Source organism: Sitodiplosis mosellana, unplaced genomic scaffold, assembly GCF_009176505.1.
Source record: "Sitodiplosis mosellana isolate CC-2019 unplaced genomic scaffold, AAFC_SMos_1.0 Smas_scaffold_75, whole genome shotgun sequence".
In the NCBI taxonomy this organism is placed as follows: domain Eukaryota; kingdom Metazoa; phylum Arthropoda; class Insecta; order Diptera; family Cecidomyiidae; genus Sitodiplosis; species Sitodiplosis mosellana.
The window spans coordinates 348,949-365,780 of NW_022595317.1; the positions used below are offsets into that span (position 1 = coordinate 348,949).

Here is a 16,832-nt window from a genome sequence, read left to right on the forward strand (position 1 = left end):
ATGCACAATGCGATCAATTGCATCATGATGAACAAAAAATGTCGATAATGATTTGTTTTGTTTTTTTACTAAAATTTACGACTAATCGAATAGAATAATTTTACATTTAATTCGTATTGCATTAAATATATATTTAGTGGCTGAAATGAGAGAGTGCTTAGTAGAAAGTGTGTGAGAGAGAGTGAATGATTGCTTTTTTTTTATTCTTATTTCTTTCTTCTTGATGTGTCGGCCTATCATTATCATCGTCTCCAGATATTCTCATCAGTGTGACTGTGAATATATAGCTCAATATTGCAGAAACTCCATCTTAAACACATTCTTACACATATATATTTTCAGGCAAAATATCTAATAATTTAATTATAACACATGAGATTTGATAACATTTCACTTCTTTTTTTCATCTTCTTTTTTCGTTCAATGAATACAATTTGGATTTTTGTTACTGTTGTTGGCGGTCGATGGCCAAATTCAACACATTCCCATTGAATATGATTTGTATTGAAGAATTGTAACGAAATTCATTTTATTGAAAACTGATCAAACTCTATTTTTTTAAATTGGAAAATGAAACAGAAAAGAAACTAGGCTTTGATTTTATTCATTAATCCGCTTGCACGTTGAATCCAGTGGAGTCGACCAGCGAATCACAAACCATAAATTATGTCCCATTCCTTTTCTCTTTGGAGTTGACATGTGATTGGAGGTGAGTCTATGGGTGAAAAATAGCGGTTATTTATAAGTTATTACAAATGACTAATTAATTTATCAAATTACATAAATTATGACAACTCATTCAATTGATAGACACACAAAATGAAAAAAGAAAATGACCCAATTAAAAAAAAGTGGAACCTTGATGTGCCAATGATTCTTACCTTCAAGTCATTGATGGATGTGAAGGTGATCAGACATGGAGAGCATTTAAAGATTTTTTCATGCTTCAATTTCGCTTGATGCGATTGTATTTGACTCACTGTACTGAACATCTTGTGACACGATCCACACTGTATGAGTTTCTCCATGTGGGTTTGACGATGCCTATAGAGAATCGTCCGCGATTTAAATTCTTTGTTACACACTTTGCAGATTGGAATTTTGCCCGGCGTTTTCTGTAAATGGTAAAAATGGTTTTTTTTCAAATATTTTATCTTAAAAATATTTAAGAAGCGATGCCTTATAAGAGACATTTTTGGTGAAGAAAAAGGTGCATTGGATATGATCATCAGATTTGGGTTATATGAAAATCGAAAACAATTAACCCATTTTTTCTCTCGAAAAAACGAACAATTTTGATAGGAAGGGACCAATGGATAAAAAGTGGCCCAAGAATTAGAATCAGATTGGTAATGTCATTGAAAATCATTAACGAATCATGAATTGTGCTGTAGTCCACAATTTGGACATTCAAAACAACGAATATTGGTCATATTTTCAAGAGAAAGATAAAAATAGGCCAAAAATGATTTTCATGCATAGAGAAATCATTGGTGATGGGAATGTGGGATGTTGAACCATCCTACCTCATGTGTTTTCATGTGCATTTTCAGCATTCCAGGTCCTTTAAAGCTCCTGAAGCAGATCTCACATTGCGGTTGCTTTTTACAATTGGCCTAAAAGGGTGAAAATGTTTCATGTTAGTCAAACGGTTTTAAAATGAACGAATTGTTCGCAAATCAAATTCGACAACAGTGACATGTATGTCATTTCTGTTGTTGCAACGCTACCTTGATCCAGTTTGAATGGGATTTCATATGGGTTTGTAGCCATTTGCTATGCTTGAACTCCTTTCGACACAAATTGCACACAAATAATCCGGGATACGGACACGATGTCTGGGCACTAACAAATTCAGCTGTGAAAGAAATGGTCCAACGATTAGATTGGGATTCCTTAAATTCATCATGAAAGATTTTTAGAGAAATAAAGATTTATCTCCTTTTAAATAACAATTTTTTTCTTTTCTTTTTTAAAAAGAACTAAAATGAAGCTTCACTACACTATGTCTGTCTTCTAAGAGACCAAAAATACACTGAAAATTATTGGTAACAAAACAAAGCAGTCAAAAAACGTTAAGTTTTCAATAAAGTTGCGTTAGTCAAGGGAACTTTCGGCTAATTTACCTAGGAAAAATCCAATGTGGTCTAGTTACCTAAATACTCTTTGTCCTCACAATCGGATCCCTCCGATAGTTCTAGTGTGAACACTCCCTCTTCCTCTTCTTCTTCTTCTTCTTCCTCTTCCTGGATCTCTTCTTCGATTTCCTCTTCATCTTGCTCGATAATGGTTGACTCGTCCAAACAAACGGTTGCATTTTGAATTTGGTCTGCTTGTGATTGTTGTTCGACTTCTTCCACATGCTCGATTTCTTCCTGTTGCATTTGTGTCGTTACCGAGAATATTTCATCTAAAAAGCCATAAAGTCTATAAAATACCATTTCGAATAAACTGGTTAAATATGGTCTTACCATCCTCTGTGTAGTAGTGTGTTGTTGTATCCGTTTGGATTTCGGTGGGTTGGACAATGATTTCGCATCGATCATCACTCGTTCGCTGAATTTGAACTACTTGAGCCGGTTGGCCGTTCTGTTGGATCATTTGCACGGTTCCGTTACCTTTTCAGAAGAAAAAGAAGAAGATTAAATAATAGGAGGAACTAATGATAGGCAGTATTAATGAGGAAATTCTTTGATGAGAATATCTGAAGATGATAAAATATTATCACAAAATGATACGATTTTATCAATCGCAATTGATTGAGCATAATTATATCAACGGCGAACATTCAGAATTTCTATATGACATTTGTTTTTCTGAAGCGACTGATATGTCAAACCATATAGCCAAGCGGTCAACTTACTCGTTTGAACTAGTTGACAGATTTGTCCTTGAATTTGTGCGGTGGCCAATGCTGATTGCAGTGGTGCTGTGGCAACAATTTGTCCAGCCGCATTGATAATTTGCGCATTATGCAATTGACCATTGGTTATGATCATTTGCTGCGGTTGATGCGTCGTTGTTGTGACAATTTGCTGTGTGGTCGGCTGTTGTGTATGCGTTTGCGGTTGTTGTATCGTCACGCTCGCATGTTGCACATGATTATGGAGTTCATTTTGTAGATCGTGTCGTGTTATATGGATTTCTTGCCGGGTGTCTTTGATCACCTGATGCGTTTGCGCCGAATGAATTTCCATTTGTGTAAGTGGCTCTTCGACAATCACAGTAATGCCTTTGATATACTGACGCAGTTCTTTGTCCGAGTTTTCCACGCGTTTTTTAAATGCATGACATCGACTCACTTGATGTACACACTGTATACAAATCTTATCCGGCCATCCGTCGGTGTTATCAAGCTGCAAAAAAAAATGCAAAATGATTACTTGGCTATTAATAGAATTCATTAGTCAGAAAATTTCGAAAAAAATACACAATTTGTTATCAAAAAAAGGCAGGAAAAAAACCGACTTTTTCACATAAATCACTGCAAATCGTAACATTCTCCCGGCATTACCTGTATTCGCGAGAAATCCATGAGCATTTCGGCGACCATTTCACCAAATAATGGTCGCATATCTTTTTTAACTGTCAAACATACGCGACATACTTTATCAAGTTCCAATGTTTTCACATCCACTTCCATCGTTCACAATCGTTCGAAATACCAATTTTATGGACAATTCTATCGATAATTTCTATCTGCCGTCAATACACCAACCGAATCAATTACTCACAAATCAATTCAACTTCTTTCGAAATTTGTAAACCAATTTTCAATTCACATCAACTTTTTGGCATCGAACACTACAAACAACTTTGGTGGCGAGAAAAAAACTATATAGATTCAATATTTAATTAGGCTTTTGACGCTTTATTCAGTAAATTTTCTGTGGAAAATGTATAACGCAAACGCTAACAAACATATGCATCGATTTTACCACAATGTTTTCATCACTTTGCGATGGCTAATTTAATTATTCGACAGAAAATGATACGTAAACAAAAGAAGACACAATTTTTTTCCCTCACAGTATTGATGTTTGGTCGCCATTACCAAAAAAGTTAACATGAACCCGTTTTTGACACATGCGGCGCCACTGTCACCATTCCTTTTGAGTGGAACAAAAAATCACTATATCGAAATGTCAAAAGCAATGACAACTAGTATGTCGTGTTTGAATGATTGAGTCATAGATGGCGCTTCAATCTATTTCGGAACATTTTTATTTACTTGCAAAATGAACATTCGAACGAATTCTTGTTGGGTTTTAATTATAGTATATAAAACATATTTAGCTGCACGATTTTTAACCTAAATCGTCGGCTTAGATTGTTTTTTACAGATACAACTAATTAAGACTGAAACACTTTTGTAATGCTACGCTCAACTGAATCACGACTAGAACATGTCATTCAGCTTTATCACTGTGTTAGTTGTAGTTATAAAAAAAACTGTACACACTAACGACAAGCGGCTCGCGTCGCGAGAGCATCGAATCAACAATGCGGTAGTGTAAACAAACTATGTAATGCTATCGTTTTCTCTCCTGCTGTGTGTTGATAATTTGAATGTAGATTCAGCAATTTTTACTAGTTCTTCTAAGAAAAAAAGCATGCAAATTCATTTCAGCGGAGCAGATTTATATGAGTTCCAAATTTTTTGGCAACATTTCAGTGGACAATTTTCATAATGGCAGGTTTGTAGAGTTTTTTTTTACATTTGCATTTATTTTTATGAAGAATTTTATAAGTTTATGTTTTTCATCTAGGCGGAGAACCATCGATATACTCACAAAAGGATAAAGATCAAATTGTCAATTTTATGGAGTAAGCGATTACATCCAATGATAGCAAAAACTTAAAGACTTTACACAAGGTCAGTATAAACTCTAAATTTCACGAAAATGATCTCAATACATCAGGATTCATTGCTTAAGATGAGCCACATGTACTTAGGTAACAGAGCGTTTAGTTAGTTATGAGATGCTGATATTGCCGTTGTTTTGTTTTCTTCTAAATTAATTTTAGTCGCTGAAGGTAGCATTGAAAAAGGAAAGATCGAAAGTAGTGACAAAAATCCACAAGAACATATTCAAATTTATGCAAAAGAACGTTTTGAACAACAATATGGATCAAAATTCGATTGTTGAATCTACGAATATCCCAAATGACCTTAATCCATTGGATGAAAGTGATCGTGATTCTAGTGTCGTCGATTCAGTTTCAAATACGCATGGAATTGTTGATTTCGAGCCGCCTCGTCAACAATCAACAATTGGGAATATTCAAATAAAGGAATCCAACGACATAATATTCGGAAATAGAATAATTTACAATGGACCAGTGAACATTCATCGACATGTGCTCCAACATAATCCATCTGATTCACAAGCAACTGACGAAAATGTTGATCAAAGTGCCGAACATTTGAATCCCATTGATCGTCCTAGTGAAAATACTACAAACGACGTGGACAATGTGATGAACAAAATTTTTGCTGTTTCCCCAGTGTTGATCATAGTCATAACTGTGATCTATTGTGCAGCTCCGATTGCAAAACGAAGCGCTATTGTTATTATTTTCAAATGTTTCATCCTTATGCTTTTTCTGTTGATCATAGCTTATTCACTTTTATGGTCGGTGCTCGGTGAACATGTTAATGAAGTTAACGACTCGTTTATCTATACTGTGATAATATGTGCTGTTCTATACCTTGGGTTTGCTATAATGTATTTATTTTTAAGTGTCGTGTTTGACACATAAATCCAGTACAAACTTTGCGAATACCTTATGATCATTGAACCGATTATAGATCACAATTTGTGATTGAATCAACTGTGACATCACCAATGTGGACTCAGATTTAGGAATTTGGTCTTCAACCTAAAGGCAATTCACTCCAAAATAGACATTCACACTCCAAAAGAGACACACAAAAATTACATGGACAGCAAATCGACGTAAATTAAAAACAAAGAAAAAAAAATTGAATTCTCTTGTTTAATAACAAGTGTGTTTTCCATTGGTTCAAATATTTATAATTCGCTTATTCTACTCTGTTCTCTTATTTTCTTGCGATCGATTCGTTGGCGTTTATAAACAAGTCGAACAATTCATGTTAATCGCGTTGAATGCAGCACGGATGAATAAATAAACATTAGAGCATAAAAGCATCGAATCAGCGTATTTCACGAAAGAATGGAGAAAAAGAACTGAAAGCAAAATTTTATCATAATTTCACCGCAGTAACGGAATCGATCGAATCAGCAAGTACAGACGCAGCAACTGAAAGAACAACAAGAAAAAGAAAGAAAACACCTTTCAGTGTGCACTTTGAATTCAATCCAATCGGACATACAGTTGTCTAAAACAGCGGCAATCAAGACGATTTAATATGAGTAAAAAAGCCAAAAATTCTGCAATTAAAAAATACACCAATTCGCATGAAAATGAAAGTGACTCCAGCGATTCAGCTTTGGATGGAAATGAAACGTTCAAACCATTTCACCAAGAACGAATTGGTGACGTTCATATAAATCGATCAAGTGATACCGTCTTTGGGAATAAAGTGCGTGTTTTCAACAGACATCAACGTCCGCCTAATTCAGAAGGAGTTAATGGTGACAATCAAAAGACCGATGTTTTGCATCAATCCAGTGCACCAAATAGCACATTTTCGATTGTTGAACTGAACGATTTGTTCGCACGACCGCTTGTGCAAACGGTTTATATGATCGCAATCCTGGTCGTTTTGTGCCTTGTGAAGTATTTCCTTGCTTTATTCGACTCTTAGGCTCAGTACCGGCAACAGAACTCAACCGAACAGTATTTTTGAAAATAGCGAATAATTGAAAGCCAATAAAGTAAATCCAAGTCTTTGTTTTGCACCGAAAATGATTTGATTGTGATAATATTTAATTCAACGGTCAAGCTTAAAATATGAACTATAAAAAAAATCATTGTAGCAAATGTTAGACTATTGCATAGTGCGGTTATTCATAAAATTCATCAATTTAATCATATCCACCAGCTCTAAAATACTATTGACATTGACATTGAATTCATGTCGAGGCAATCTAAGAAACACGAGCAGTTACGTCACTTCAAAAGTATACACACACTCAAACATGTTCAAATAAATGAAACCAATCTATCGTTATGCTGAGTTATGTATTTGTGAGTCATTCGATATGATATTTGTGGCGATCACTTTTTGGCATTTGTAAACAAGTAACACAATCGAATACATCACGAATGTGTGGATAAACATTAGAATAAAGAAGAACAGTGAAGAACAGTGAAGACTTCGAGTGAATTGATTGAGTCAGCTTATCGCCTCAAAAAAAAAACAACGATAAGATCAAAATTAGAGCTCCAGTTCAGAAACGATACCGTTTGAGTCGAGTGCAAATAGTGAAATTGAAAGAGTAACAAAAACAAAATACAAAGCCAATAGGCATAAATAAAAACGGGCGATTGATAAATTAAAAGGCGACGTAGTGACAAAATAAAAATGAAATGAATTCAATAAAAAAGTTCTTCAATAAAGCGAATCGAAATTCAATTGTCCGGAGCTCGAATGTCACAGATGACAATAACTCGACGGATGTAAGTGATGATGAATCTAGTGTCGTAGATTCGGTTTCAGATGGGAATGAATTGGCTCCTTTTGATCCGCCTCATCAACAATCGAACATCGGGCACATTCAAATAAACGCATCGAATGACGTCACCATCGGCAATAGAATAATCTATCATGGGCCAGTTACCATCCATCAGCAGGTGCTCAATCAAAACCGGTCTGATCCACAAGTAAATGGTGGTAATGTTAATCGAAGTGCCGACGTTTTAAATCGACCCGGTGAGTTTATTGCATTTGTTAATGAAATTTTTATTTCGATTTATTCATTTATTTAAAATTGAGAATATCATACAAAAACCCATTTCAACTGAAAATTGCATTCCGTGTTGAGTGTCCATGAAAATAATTGATTTAAAACAAATTTTCAGTATTCACGGCCGAAGCGGCAGGTTCATTGCGGATTGTTGAACGAAGTGAATGGTTTGCACGGCCACCTGCACGAGAATTGGAGCCTTTGGAACAACCAGCGATTCGCGTAATTATTGCATATACCGCGGGCCAACACTCTACTATACACGTAAATACATTATTTTCATCTTTTAATGAAAAAACAAAATCACAAAAATGAGATTGAATTGGTTCAATCAATTGGATGATTTTATTACAAATACAACGGAAACTATTCAATTTAACTGCTTTTCCTTCCGACTTCCAGAGAGAGTGTGCTGAAATTGTTCGCAACTATCAAGCCGAGCACATTGAGCTAAAAGGCTGGGATGATATCGCCTATAATTTCTTAGTTGGTGGTGACGGTTCCGTTTATGTCGGCCGAGGATGGGACTACAAAGGCGCACACAGCCGGATTTACAATCGCAGAAGCATTTGTATTGCATTCATTGGGACATTCTCCACAAGTCCACCACCGGAACGTTCTTTGATTGCAGCTCAGCAATTGATTAAACGCGGCGTTGAACTGAAGAAAATCGCCGAAGACTATCGTTTGTACGGAGCTCGTCAGTTGATACAAACTGTTAGCCCCAGCAACATCGTCTACGAAATTATTAAAACTTGGGATCATTGGACCGAAGAAGTTATTCCACCGTGAATTCACTGCCAAAAATATCAAAGTCGTTCAAAAATGTAGTTAGTTCATAGCAAAAAATGTTCTTCACTAATCGAATTACCGTCACCAAATCACTCATCAACGATTTGTTTTTCACTATCAATAGGTATTAATTTTACTTGCCAAAAAAAACTAGGCTAGCCTTCTAAAACTTTGTTTCAACATCAATAAACTCGAATGAAATTTGTGTTCCACCAAACTATTCGGTATCAAAATACCTAAAAATAGAAATAAATAACAAATTTAAAGCAATAAAAATAGAAAATCGAACAACAATTCAGTCACAGATTTACTTTATTAGAACAAAAATGGTCTTTTTCTGCTGATTTTTCCGGGAAAAAAGCAGCGGTAGGTATATTATAATAATTATAATATAATTCAAATGCTCATTGTTATTGATCCCCAACTGCAATTATTTCTATCGTCGGTCCATCATTCGACGAACTCTAATTAACTCCAATAAAATCCACACAAACTCTTCTTTATTGCTTGCCAATTTATCTATTGACACGTAGGAAATGGATACGAGCCATTTCGGAAATAAAAGGCAATAAAAAGTAAGTGCTGCGGTTCCACTCTGTATAAATATTTGCTCAAAAAGGTGTTACTTGTAATTTTATGCGTTCCGTTGAACTGTGTGTATTGTTTTTTTTTTGCGAAGCATTCAGATGTCGTTTGGTTGGTTAAAGCAGTAATCGAGTGTACTAAAAGCAACATTGTCACCCGAAGAACTAACTCTTTTTAACGAAACACTTTAACAAAGCTCCAGCGATCCGAGTAGTTATTTCATATACCGCGGGGCCATATTCTAACATTCATGTAAATGCATTACTTTCATCTTTAAATCAGTAAAAGGAAAAAGCATAAATTTTAAATTGATTTGATTACTACTAGTTAAACAATTTCATAAAAATGCAAAGAAAATAACTAATTCGACTGTTTTTTCCCTTTGATTTTCAGAGAGAGTGTGTTGAAATGGTTCAAAACTATCAAGCCGATCACATCGAGCTGAAAAGTTGCAGAGATATTCGACAATTTCCTAATCGGCGGTAATAGTTCCATTTATGCTGGTCGAGGGTGGGACTACAATGGTGAACACAGCCGAATTTACGATCGAAGAAGCATTTGTATTACATTCATTGGGACATTCTCCACAAATCCACCTCCGGAACGTTGTTTGATTGCAGCTCAGCGATTGATCCAACGCGGCGTTTAACTGAAGAAAATCGCCGAAGACTATCGTTTGTACGGAGCTCGTCAGTTGGTGACGACCACGAGCCCCGGCAACATCGTCTCCGAAATTATTAAAACTTGGGATCATTGGACCGAAGAAGTTATTCCACCGTGAATTCACTGCCAAAAATACTGAAATCGTCCAAAAATGTTGTTAGTTCATTAGCAAAGAATCGAATTGCCCTCACCGTTTCACACTACCAAAATTCATTTAATATTCATTTTAACATGATCAATATTAGTTTCACGTGCCAAATAATTACACAATAACTAGGCTAACCTTCTAAAACTTTGTTTCAACATCAATAAACTCGAGTAAAATTTGTGTTTCACCAAATTATTCGGTATCAAAATACCTAAAAATAGAAAGAATTGACAAATTTAAAGCAATAAAAATAGAAAATCGAACAACAATTCAGTCACAGATTTACTTTATTAGAACAAAAATGGTCTTTTCCTGCTGATTTTTCTGGGAAAAAAAAAGCGTCGGTAGGAATATATCATTCAAATGCTCATTGTTATTCATCCCCAACTGCAATTACTTCTATCGTCGATCCATTATTCGACGAACTCTAATTAACTCCAATAAAATCCACACAAACTCTTCTTTATTGCTTGCCCAATTTATCTATTGACACGTAGGCAATCGATACGAAGCCATTTCGGGAATAAAAAGGCAATAAAAGTTATGTGCTTCGGTTCCACTCTGTATAAATATTTGCTCGAAAAGGTTTTACGTGTAATTTTATGCGTTCCGTTGAACTGTGTGTATTGTTTTCATTTGCGAAGAATTCACATGTCGTTTGGATGGTTAAAGCTGTAATCGAGTGCACTAAAAGCAACATTGTCACCCGAAGAACTAGCACTCCTTAAGGAAGCACTTGAACAAAGCTCAAGCTAAAAATATGGAAACAATCAGGAACAGTGAAAAGTTTTTGTCGGCATTGCTATTGTGTTCAATTTGAATGATGTAAGTGTGCGTGTGAACCCGTGTGCAAATAAAATGACTAACAGTCACTTAGTTGTATGTAACTGTATGTAGTGATACACAACTAAAACTGGCTTTGGTTGAAATCATGCGTTTTGTATGGAGACAATCACGTTTAGTTATTCTTTCAGTCATTCGACTAATTTGGGACATTTTGACTAAGAGTGATTTGTGATTAAAGTTAACTGCAGTTGCTTATTTTGTTCGAGACAATCACTTTTAGGCAGTCAAAATGTCCCAAAATAATCGACAAAAAATTTTCCACACGGGAATACTTGAAGAACAATATTGTACTGAATAAATAAAAGTAAGAGAAAGAAAGTCCAAACTCAGCTCATTTAACCCAAATGAAAGTGGTTTTGGATAGTAATGTTTAGTAACAACAATTTGGCTTTATTGATTTAAAAGGATGGTTATTTCCACAAAAGTGCCATATAAATTCCTAGCCTGTAAATCAGTGTGAATTGTGTAAGTTTGTATATTACTTGCCGGTGTCTATATGGTTTACAACGCCAATTTACGGGAAATAAAATTCATAGTCCCCGAGGGAGAAACTAACTTGCGAATGACTCTCAACAAACTGGTGTTGTTGTCGTCGTCGTCGTTGAAAATAAGTGTATAAAGGTCTTCACATGTCAACAACTCCATATATAGACAGTTTCTACAGTGCGCGCTGCATACACACGCTGACTCGACTTTGTACGTGTTTTTGATATTGTACGACAGAGACACATCGAAAGCAACCCTCACTGAATTTCAATCATAACTCTCAATGTTCAACAAAATGCACATAAATTTAGAGACCGTGAGCGAATAATAATAAAAAAAAATAGTGCATGTAAAAACGTCGAAACATGTGTAAATGCCATTCGCATTTAGTGATTTTATCAGCATTTTGAATGACGGTGCATGTGGAGTGTGTCTCTGTTTCTGTTTTTCCATGGAAAATTGCTTTCAAAGTGTTTATTAAAATGAAAACTTTAATCATTAAGCGTGAATTCCAGACGAATCGTTCCAAACAGACGATTGTTTACTGCTTTTGTGTTCGGTGCTAACAATTTTTTTTTTTTTTTTTCATATTTTTCCTTTCGTTCTCTCTGACGAATAGTAGAGAAAAAAACCAAGCGGAATGCATTGAAATTTTTCATGTTCAACCGCACACGTACTTCAATTGCTTCCGTTCAACATCAACCGTGAAAATAGAAAAAAACCCGAAGCCAATTTAAAAAAAAATTGAAATATTTTTTTCGAAAAGGAAAAATATATTGAAAATGGCAAAGCATTAATCAAACCAAGAGAGCGAGAAACTCAACGAACGAGTGAGCGAACCAGGAGAAAAAAAAATGCAAATTCCCATGTTCCAAAGGAATTCAGTGGTTTCAATTAATGGGAAAAAATATATAACCATTTTTTTATTCTCTCTCTCTCAACAACGGGAAGCATTGCAAAATCGACAAACGAAAGTGCATCGAAATGGAAATAAACAAAACCACACTCTCGGTTTACTATACGGCTCGGTTGTTTGGATTCGCTCCTTATTCCATTGCCATTGACAAGCAGAACAAATTGAATCACATTCAGGTGAAATACAGTCGGTTTTTGTCCATATATAGTGTAACACTGTTGATTGTGTTGGCGGCTCTAACGAACTTTGGATTGTATATCGATGCAACATCACCAATTCCGATACGGTGAGTGAGCGAAACGAGTGTCGAGAGTGAGTGAGTGAGTGAATGTGCATCAGGAAGCGCCCAGAGAGAGAGAGAGAGAGAGGGAGAGAGAGAGAGAGAGCGCACCGAGCGAGAGAAAAGTCAATATTGAGTGAATTTAATCGGTTTTCATTGATAATAACAAAATGAATTATAAATTGGATAAATATTTGTTTGCTTTATGAATAGATTGAAAACGGCGACAGCGAGAGTGGTGACGGGTTTTGATGTGAATATACTGGTTAGTTCGTGCCTCATTTCAATGTTTACCGGTGTATTTGGTTTACACAATACGCAACAAATGAATGTTAGCTTGAATAAGGTGATTTATTTATCTAGTTTTGTGTGCGGATTTTTATGCGAAATCGATTTTCTTCCCTCATCAGTAGACTATCGATGATAGTGATATTGGAAAATTTTCATTCCAAATGATTCAGAGTGAGAGAAAAAGTGTAATTACAATTTTTGCAGGCCGATGAAAAGCTCATGGGATTATGTGCAAGTATTTCGATGCACACAAATGGCGCTCGACGACTATTGACCACGTTCGTATCAATTGTGTACGTGTATATCTGTACGATGCTGGGTAAGCGTTTTTCTTTACTGTGTGTCTATCCTGAGGGGGCGCTCCTTGGATAAGAATAAAGAAAACGGAGAGCATTCTTCGCATCACCAAAAAGAAAAGCTTTGCACCCAAGGAATGCTCTCAATCAATTCATATTTAAGTATATAACAGAAGAAAAAAAAATCTCTATAAATCTCGTTGATCCCGTTAAGCCATTGATGTCTGGGGTTATTTGAGACTGGCAGCTATTGTATGGGCACGTGATGCTGGTATTTCATCTTATCACAAATTCCACAAGCAATTCCATCAAATTTGTCAAAAACTAGCATCTTTTTCACTCTTTTCTCTCTCTCTCTCTCTCTCTCTCTCCCTCTCTCTTTCTCTTTCTTTCTCTCTTTTTTCGTCATACACAGTTGCCATCGATCAAAATGTGATTTGTTTCGTGCCATTTTATATAATGTATATTTTCTTCTTAACAATTCACATCAAATTCGCTTATTCAACATATCGCATCGCTCTACGCTACCTAGCGCTGAACAATTGTTTACAAAATTCCAAGGCGTATCGTAAGTTTTGAAGAGAGTGTGAACGATATTCATTGTGCGCGCCGCACATTTTCAACGCATCATTTGATTTTTGATTAATTTTTTTTTTTCCTTTTTGGGTGGCATTTTTCTGGCATTTGGTATGCATTAAACGCATACACATACAACCAAAACAACTAGAACGCGCTTTATGGCGAAGCAATGAACCGGTAAATCGGCCATCCATCGGGCTTTATTTAAAGCGATATAAATTTGTGGCAAGTGTTAATCATGGTAAGGACGGTATATGAATAAATGCCACTTTTCACACAGTAAACAGGCGCACGAGGCGGAACCAGTTCAAAAACTTTGTATCCTTGAAACGGGATGAGGAAAAAAAAACCATTCATCTGTAACTGGGTGAAGCTCATGAGCTGCGTTTCGTCCGCAGTGTTTTTTTTTCTTCCACCACTCTTGAATGATTCACAAAACATCCACATAACTCAATGCGTAGAAAGATTTATGCCCGATGGGCTTTTATTTTTTTTTAAAAAGAACACTTTTTTTCACTCATTCTTCGTTCACTTTACAGCCAAACCAAATTACAATGCGTTCAATATACGTAGCGCAGATGATGTGATAAATATCTTTGCCGACGTTCATGAACTGCTTGGAAAAGCGATGGTTAATGTTTCATCGTAAGTAGAATCGATTTAGTTTTAGCCCATCGAAAATCCCACCACCACCACCACCACCATCAATATCATTCTATGCACATATCTTGACTGACTCTTCCCTTGTGTCAGTTATCACACACACACTAACATTCACATAAATTCATATCAAGCACAAAAAGATACATATATTCTAGAACGTCCCGCTCGCTATCGGTCACTTTTTTTCTCGGATTTTGAAAATGTCTCTAAATCAAATGATATTCTTCCCCATTTTCACAGTGAATTTGGCGTTACGATATTGGTGCTATTGATTTCATGCCTCCTGCATCTTGTAGTCACCGCTTACTTTTTCTTTCTCGAAGTGTTCGGCGATCGAAAGGTAAGAAGAACTAAAGGCTTTAGCTACTACCAGAGCAGCTTTCCATTTTATTTTTCACACGAGATTTTCAGCAGTTCAAAATTTAATTGATTCTGTTGGTGAAAGGTGCAAAATGCAATAAAACAAATGGTCTTGAGTCTGTGTGTGAAGCGAGCACAAAACGGGCGGTACGCTTATCATATCTTTGAAACAGTTGCGATGTTGCGGTATCAATGGGTTGTGTGTGTGTGTATGTGTATGTATTCGAACAAATGGTCGTGTCTGTCGACAACGATAAAACCGAATATTGAACAGAATGCTGGCTCGTATCTTTGACCAAACCGAGAGAAGAAAAAAAAATTCCCTCAGTTCAATATGAAAAATTGCTCTGAAAATCTGTGCACCACATTCACAATCCGATTCATATTGCAACCGCAAATTGTCCAAAGAAATCATATGTTCCGTTCCATTGTTCACATCCGATTCGAATCAAATGGCTGTGGCCATTGTTTGATTTTATGCAAGCCAATCTCTGGTGCCAGTTCTGATGTTCACTCTCTTTTTCTCTTTTCAAATTCTCTGTGTTTTTCATTTCATTCACTTTTTTTTTCATTCCATTTGAACGTTGCAAAAAGGATACATTTTATACAACGGTGCAGATTCTGTGGCTCATTTTCCATTCACTTCGTCTGCTGCTCATCATAGAACCCTGTCATCGTATTGGTGCAGAGGTAAAGGAACGAATACGGACACATACACAAAAATATCAAAACCTAATTTTAAAGCACTGAATGACGTTGGTGAATATTTTTAGGCTGGTAGAACGGTGGAAATTGTATGCGATTTACTCCGGAAAAAAGGCGAACATTATGCGGTATTTTGTCGACACTTTGTGATTTTTAAATCATGTTGATCAAACAGATTGATTTTTTTTTTCATTTTGTTCTCGGTCGGTTATTTTTGGTCGTTTCCGCTTGGAAAATGGCGTAGCTGAAAAATTTCTGGCAACAACTGATTGCCGACAATACGTTTTTTTCCGCGTGTGGGATATGTCGAATCGATCGGCCGCTTTTGACAACGGTATGAATATCTTTTGTTATTTTTCTTCCTCTTCCGCTCTCTTTCTCATTCTCTGCACTCACAAAATTTACATAAAAATAAACGGATGACGCTTTTCCCCAAAAACCGAACGAATAATGGGGTAAGCATTTTAAAGCTTGATTTTATGAAATTATATTATAGCTCGGTGGCGCAATTGCAACGTATTTGGTAATATTACTACAATTCAATAAGTCAGCTGAACAACAACAGCAACAGAACAACCGAACAACAACATCATAAATCATAGCACTGGAGAACCGTACTAATTCATTAACATTTTCAACAACAATCAGCAAATATGCAAATCAGTTTGCAATTTAACAAGGGATGAAACTGTCACTCGCTGTAGCATGTCACTCGCTGTAGCGGTTGGCATGAGAATGGCAGAATGCTGCTCCTTTTTTATAGTTATACTATGTAGAAAATTTATTTGCATTTAAGTTCTCTCTCTCTCTCTCTGTGTGCAAATCAGCACGATAATTGTATTTTTGAATAAAATTTTGAAGAAGAAAAAAACAACAACAAATTGAATCATTTCGGATTAACATTTCATTTTTCATGGGCTAGACGGCAATGTGTACAGTTATACAATGTTGTACATTTAAGCGAAAAAAAAACCATTACCACCTCCTGAAACAATGGAACCAGTTTGTCAAGATTCGGTACGACTGATAATAATGGATTCGATTTCGAAATGTCGTATTTTAACTGAAAATTTATTCACCGAAATTCCATTAAATTAGAGAGCGAACTATTGACCGAACGAGCTAGCGACCGAAGAGGCGATGGTGAAGGAGAGAGAGCGACCAACCGAGGAAGCGACAGCGAGAGAGCGAAGAGAGAAATGAGAAAGAGAAGGAGAGAGAGAGAGAGAGAGAGAGAGACGAGCGTTCCATTTTGAAGGAAAACAGAATCGGAGGTCCTACAGCGATGCCTAATCGAATTGATCGAAATAATTTGGATTTTGAATGG

The 16,832-nt window shown here is 36.0% G+C and overlaps 3 protein-coding genes across 4 annotated transcripts; 2 read left to right on the forward strand and 1 right to left on the reverse strand.

Moving 5' to 3' along the window:
- Positions 1 to 335: 335 nt before the first annotated feature.
- Positions 336 to 4,102, reverse strand: LOC129570738 (zinc finger protein 236). Its single transcript, XM_055450443.1, has 8 exons — positions 3,515 to 4,102; positions 2,864 to 3,356; positions 2,472 to 2,618; positions 2,156 to 2,410; positions 1,731 to 1,858; positions 1,527 to 1,616; positions 882 to 1,115; positions 336 to 715 (listed from the first exon to the last, which is right to left on the reverse strand). Exons 1-8 carry the CDS (start codon positions 3,641 to 3,643, stop codon positions 665 to 667), a joined length of 1,527 nt encoding a protein of 508 aa, XP_055306418.1. The 5' UTR covers positions 3,644 to 4,102; the 3' UTR covers positions 336 to 664.
- Positions 4,103 to 4,339: 237 nt separating this feature from the next.
- LOC129570740 (peptidoglycan recognition protein 1-like) lies at positions 4,340 to 8,981 on the forward strand. The gene is made up of 6 exons (XM_055450445.1): positions 4,340 to 4,526; positions 4,631 to 4,697; positions 4,770 to 4,876; positions 5,029 to 7,861; positions 8,011 to 8,159; positions 8,298 to 8,981. The coding sequence occupies exons 4-6, from the start codon at positions 7,519 to 7,521 to the stop codon at positions 8,685 to 8,687; spliced, it is 882 nt and encodes a 293-aa protein (XP_055306420.1). The 5' UTR covers positions 4,340 to 4,526; positions 4,631 to 4,697; positions 4,770 to 4,876; positions 5,029 to 7,518; the 3' UTR covers positions 8,688 to 8,981.
- A 2,643-nt stretch (positions 8,982 to 11,624) lies between these two features.
- Positions 11,625 to 16,204, forward strand: LOC129570701 (gustatory receptor for sugar taste 43a-like). 2 transcript variants are annotated; one of them, XM_055450405.1, is made up of 12 exons: positions 11,625 to 12,617; positions 12,825 to 12,957; positions 13,107 to 13,221; positions 13,413 to 13,469; positions 13,614 to 13,766; positions 13,926 to 14,018; positions 14,317 to 14,422; positions 14,681 to 14,780; positions 15,395 to 15,490; positions 15,574 to 15,633; positions 15,750 to 15,839; positions 16,002 to 16,204. In XM_055450405.1, exons 1-12 carry the CDS (start codon positions 12,400 to 12,402, stop codon positions 16,098 to 16,100), a joined length of 1,320 nt encoding a protein of 439 aa, XP_055306380.1. In that variant the 5' UTR covers positions 11,625 to 12,399; the 3' UTR covers positions 16,101 to 16,204. The 2 variants fall into 2 exon arrangements, with proteins under 2 accessions (XP_055306380.1, XP_055306379.1); XM_055450404.1 differs by having other exon boundaries at positions 11,631 to 12,617; positions 13,413 to 13,766.
- The last annotated feature ends 628 nt before the right edge of the window (positions 16,205 to 16,832 follow it).

What these genes read in the sequence shown, in the direction of transcription:
- LOC129570738 (XM_055450443.1), bottom strand. Translation starts at nt 3,643, where the DNA reads ATGGAAGTGGATGTGAAAACATTGGAACTTGATAAAGTATGTCGCGTA. An exon ending in TGCACATGAAAACACATGAG is followed by an intron (nt 1,116 to 1,526) that starts GTAGGATGGTTC and finishes TACCATTTACAG; the next exon opens with AAAACGCCGGGCAAAATTCC. An exon ending in CATCCATCAATGACTTGAAG is followed by an intron (nt 716 to 881) that starts GTAAGAATCATT and finishes TTTCACCCATAG; the next exon opens with ACTCACCTCCAATCACATGT.
- LOC129570740 (XM_055450445.1), top strand. Translation starts at nt 7,519, where the DNA reads ATGAATTCAATAAAAAAGTTCTTCAATAAAGCGAATCGAAATTCAATT. An exon ending in CGACGTTTTAAATCGACCCG is followed by an intron (nt 7,862 to 8,010) that starts GTGAGTTTATTG and finishes ACAAATTTTCAG; the next exon opens with TATTCACGGCCGAAGCGGCA. An exon ending in GCCAACACTCTACTATACAC is followed by an intron (nt 8,160 to 8,297) that starts GTAAATACATTA and finishes TCCGACTTCCAG; the next exon opens with AGAGAGTGTGCTGAAATTGT.
- LOC129570701 (XM_055450404.1), top strand. Translation starts at nt 12,400, where the DNA reads ATGGAAATAAACAAAACCACACTCTCGGTTTACTATACGGCTCGGTTG. An exon ending in GTATATCTGTACGATGCTGG is followed by an intron (nt 13,222 to 13,412) that starts GTAAGCGTTTTT and finishes GATCCCGTTAAG; the next exon opens with CCATTGATGTCTGGGGTTAT. An exon ending in GTCATCGTATTGGTGCAGAG is followed by an intron (nt 15,491 to 15,573) that starts GTAAAGGAACGA and finishes GAATATTTTTAG; the next exon opens with GCTGGTAGAACGGTGGAAAT.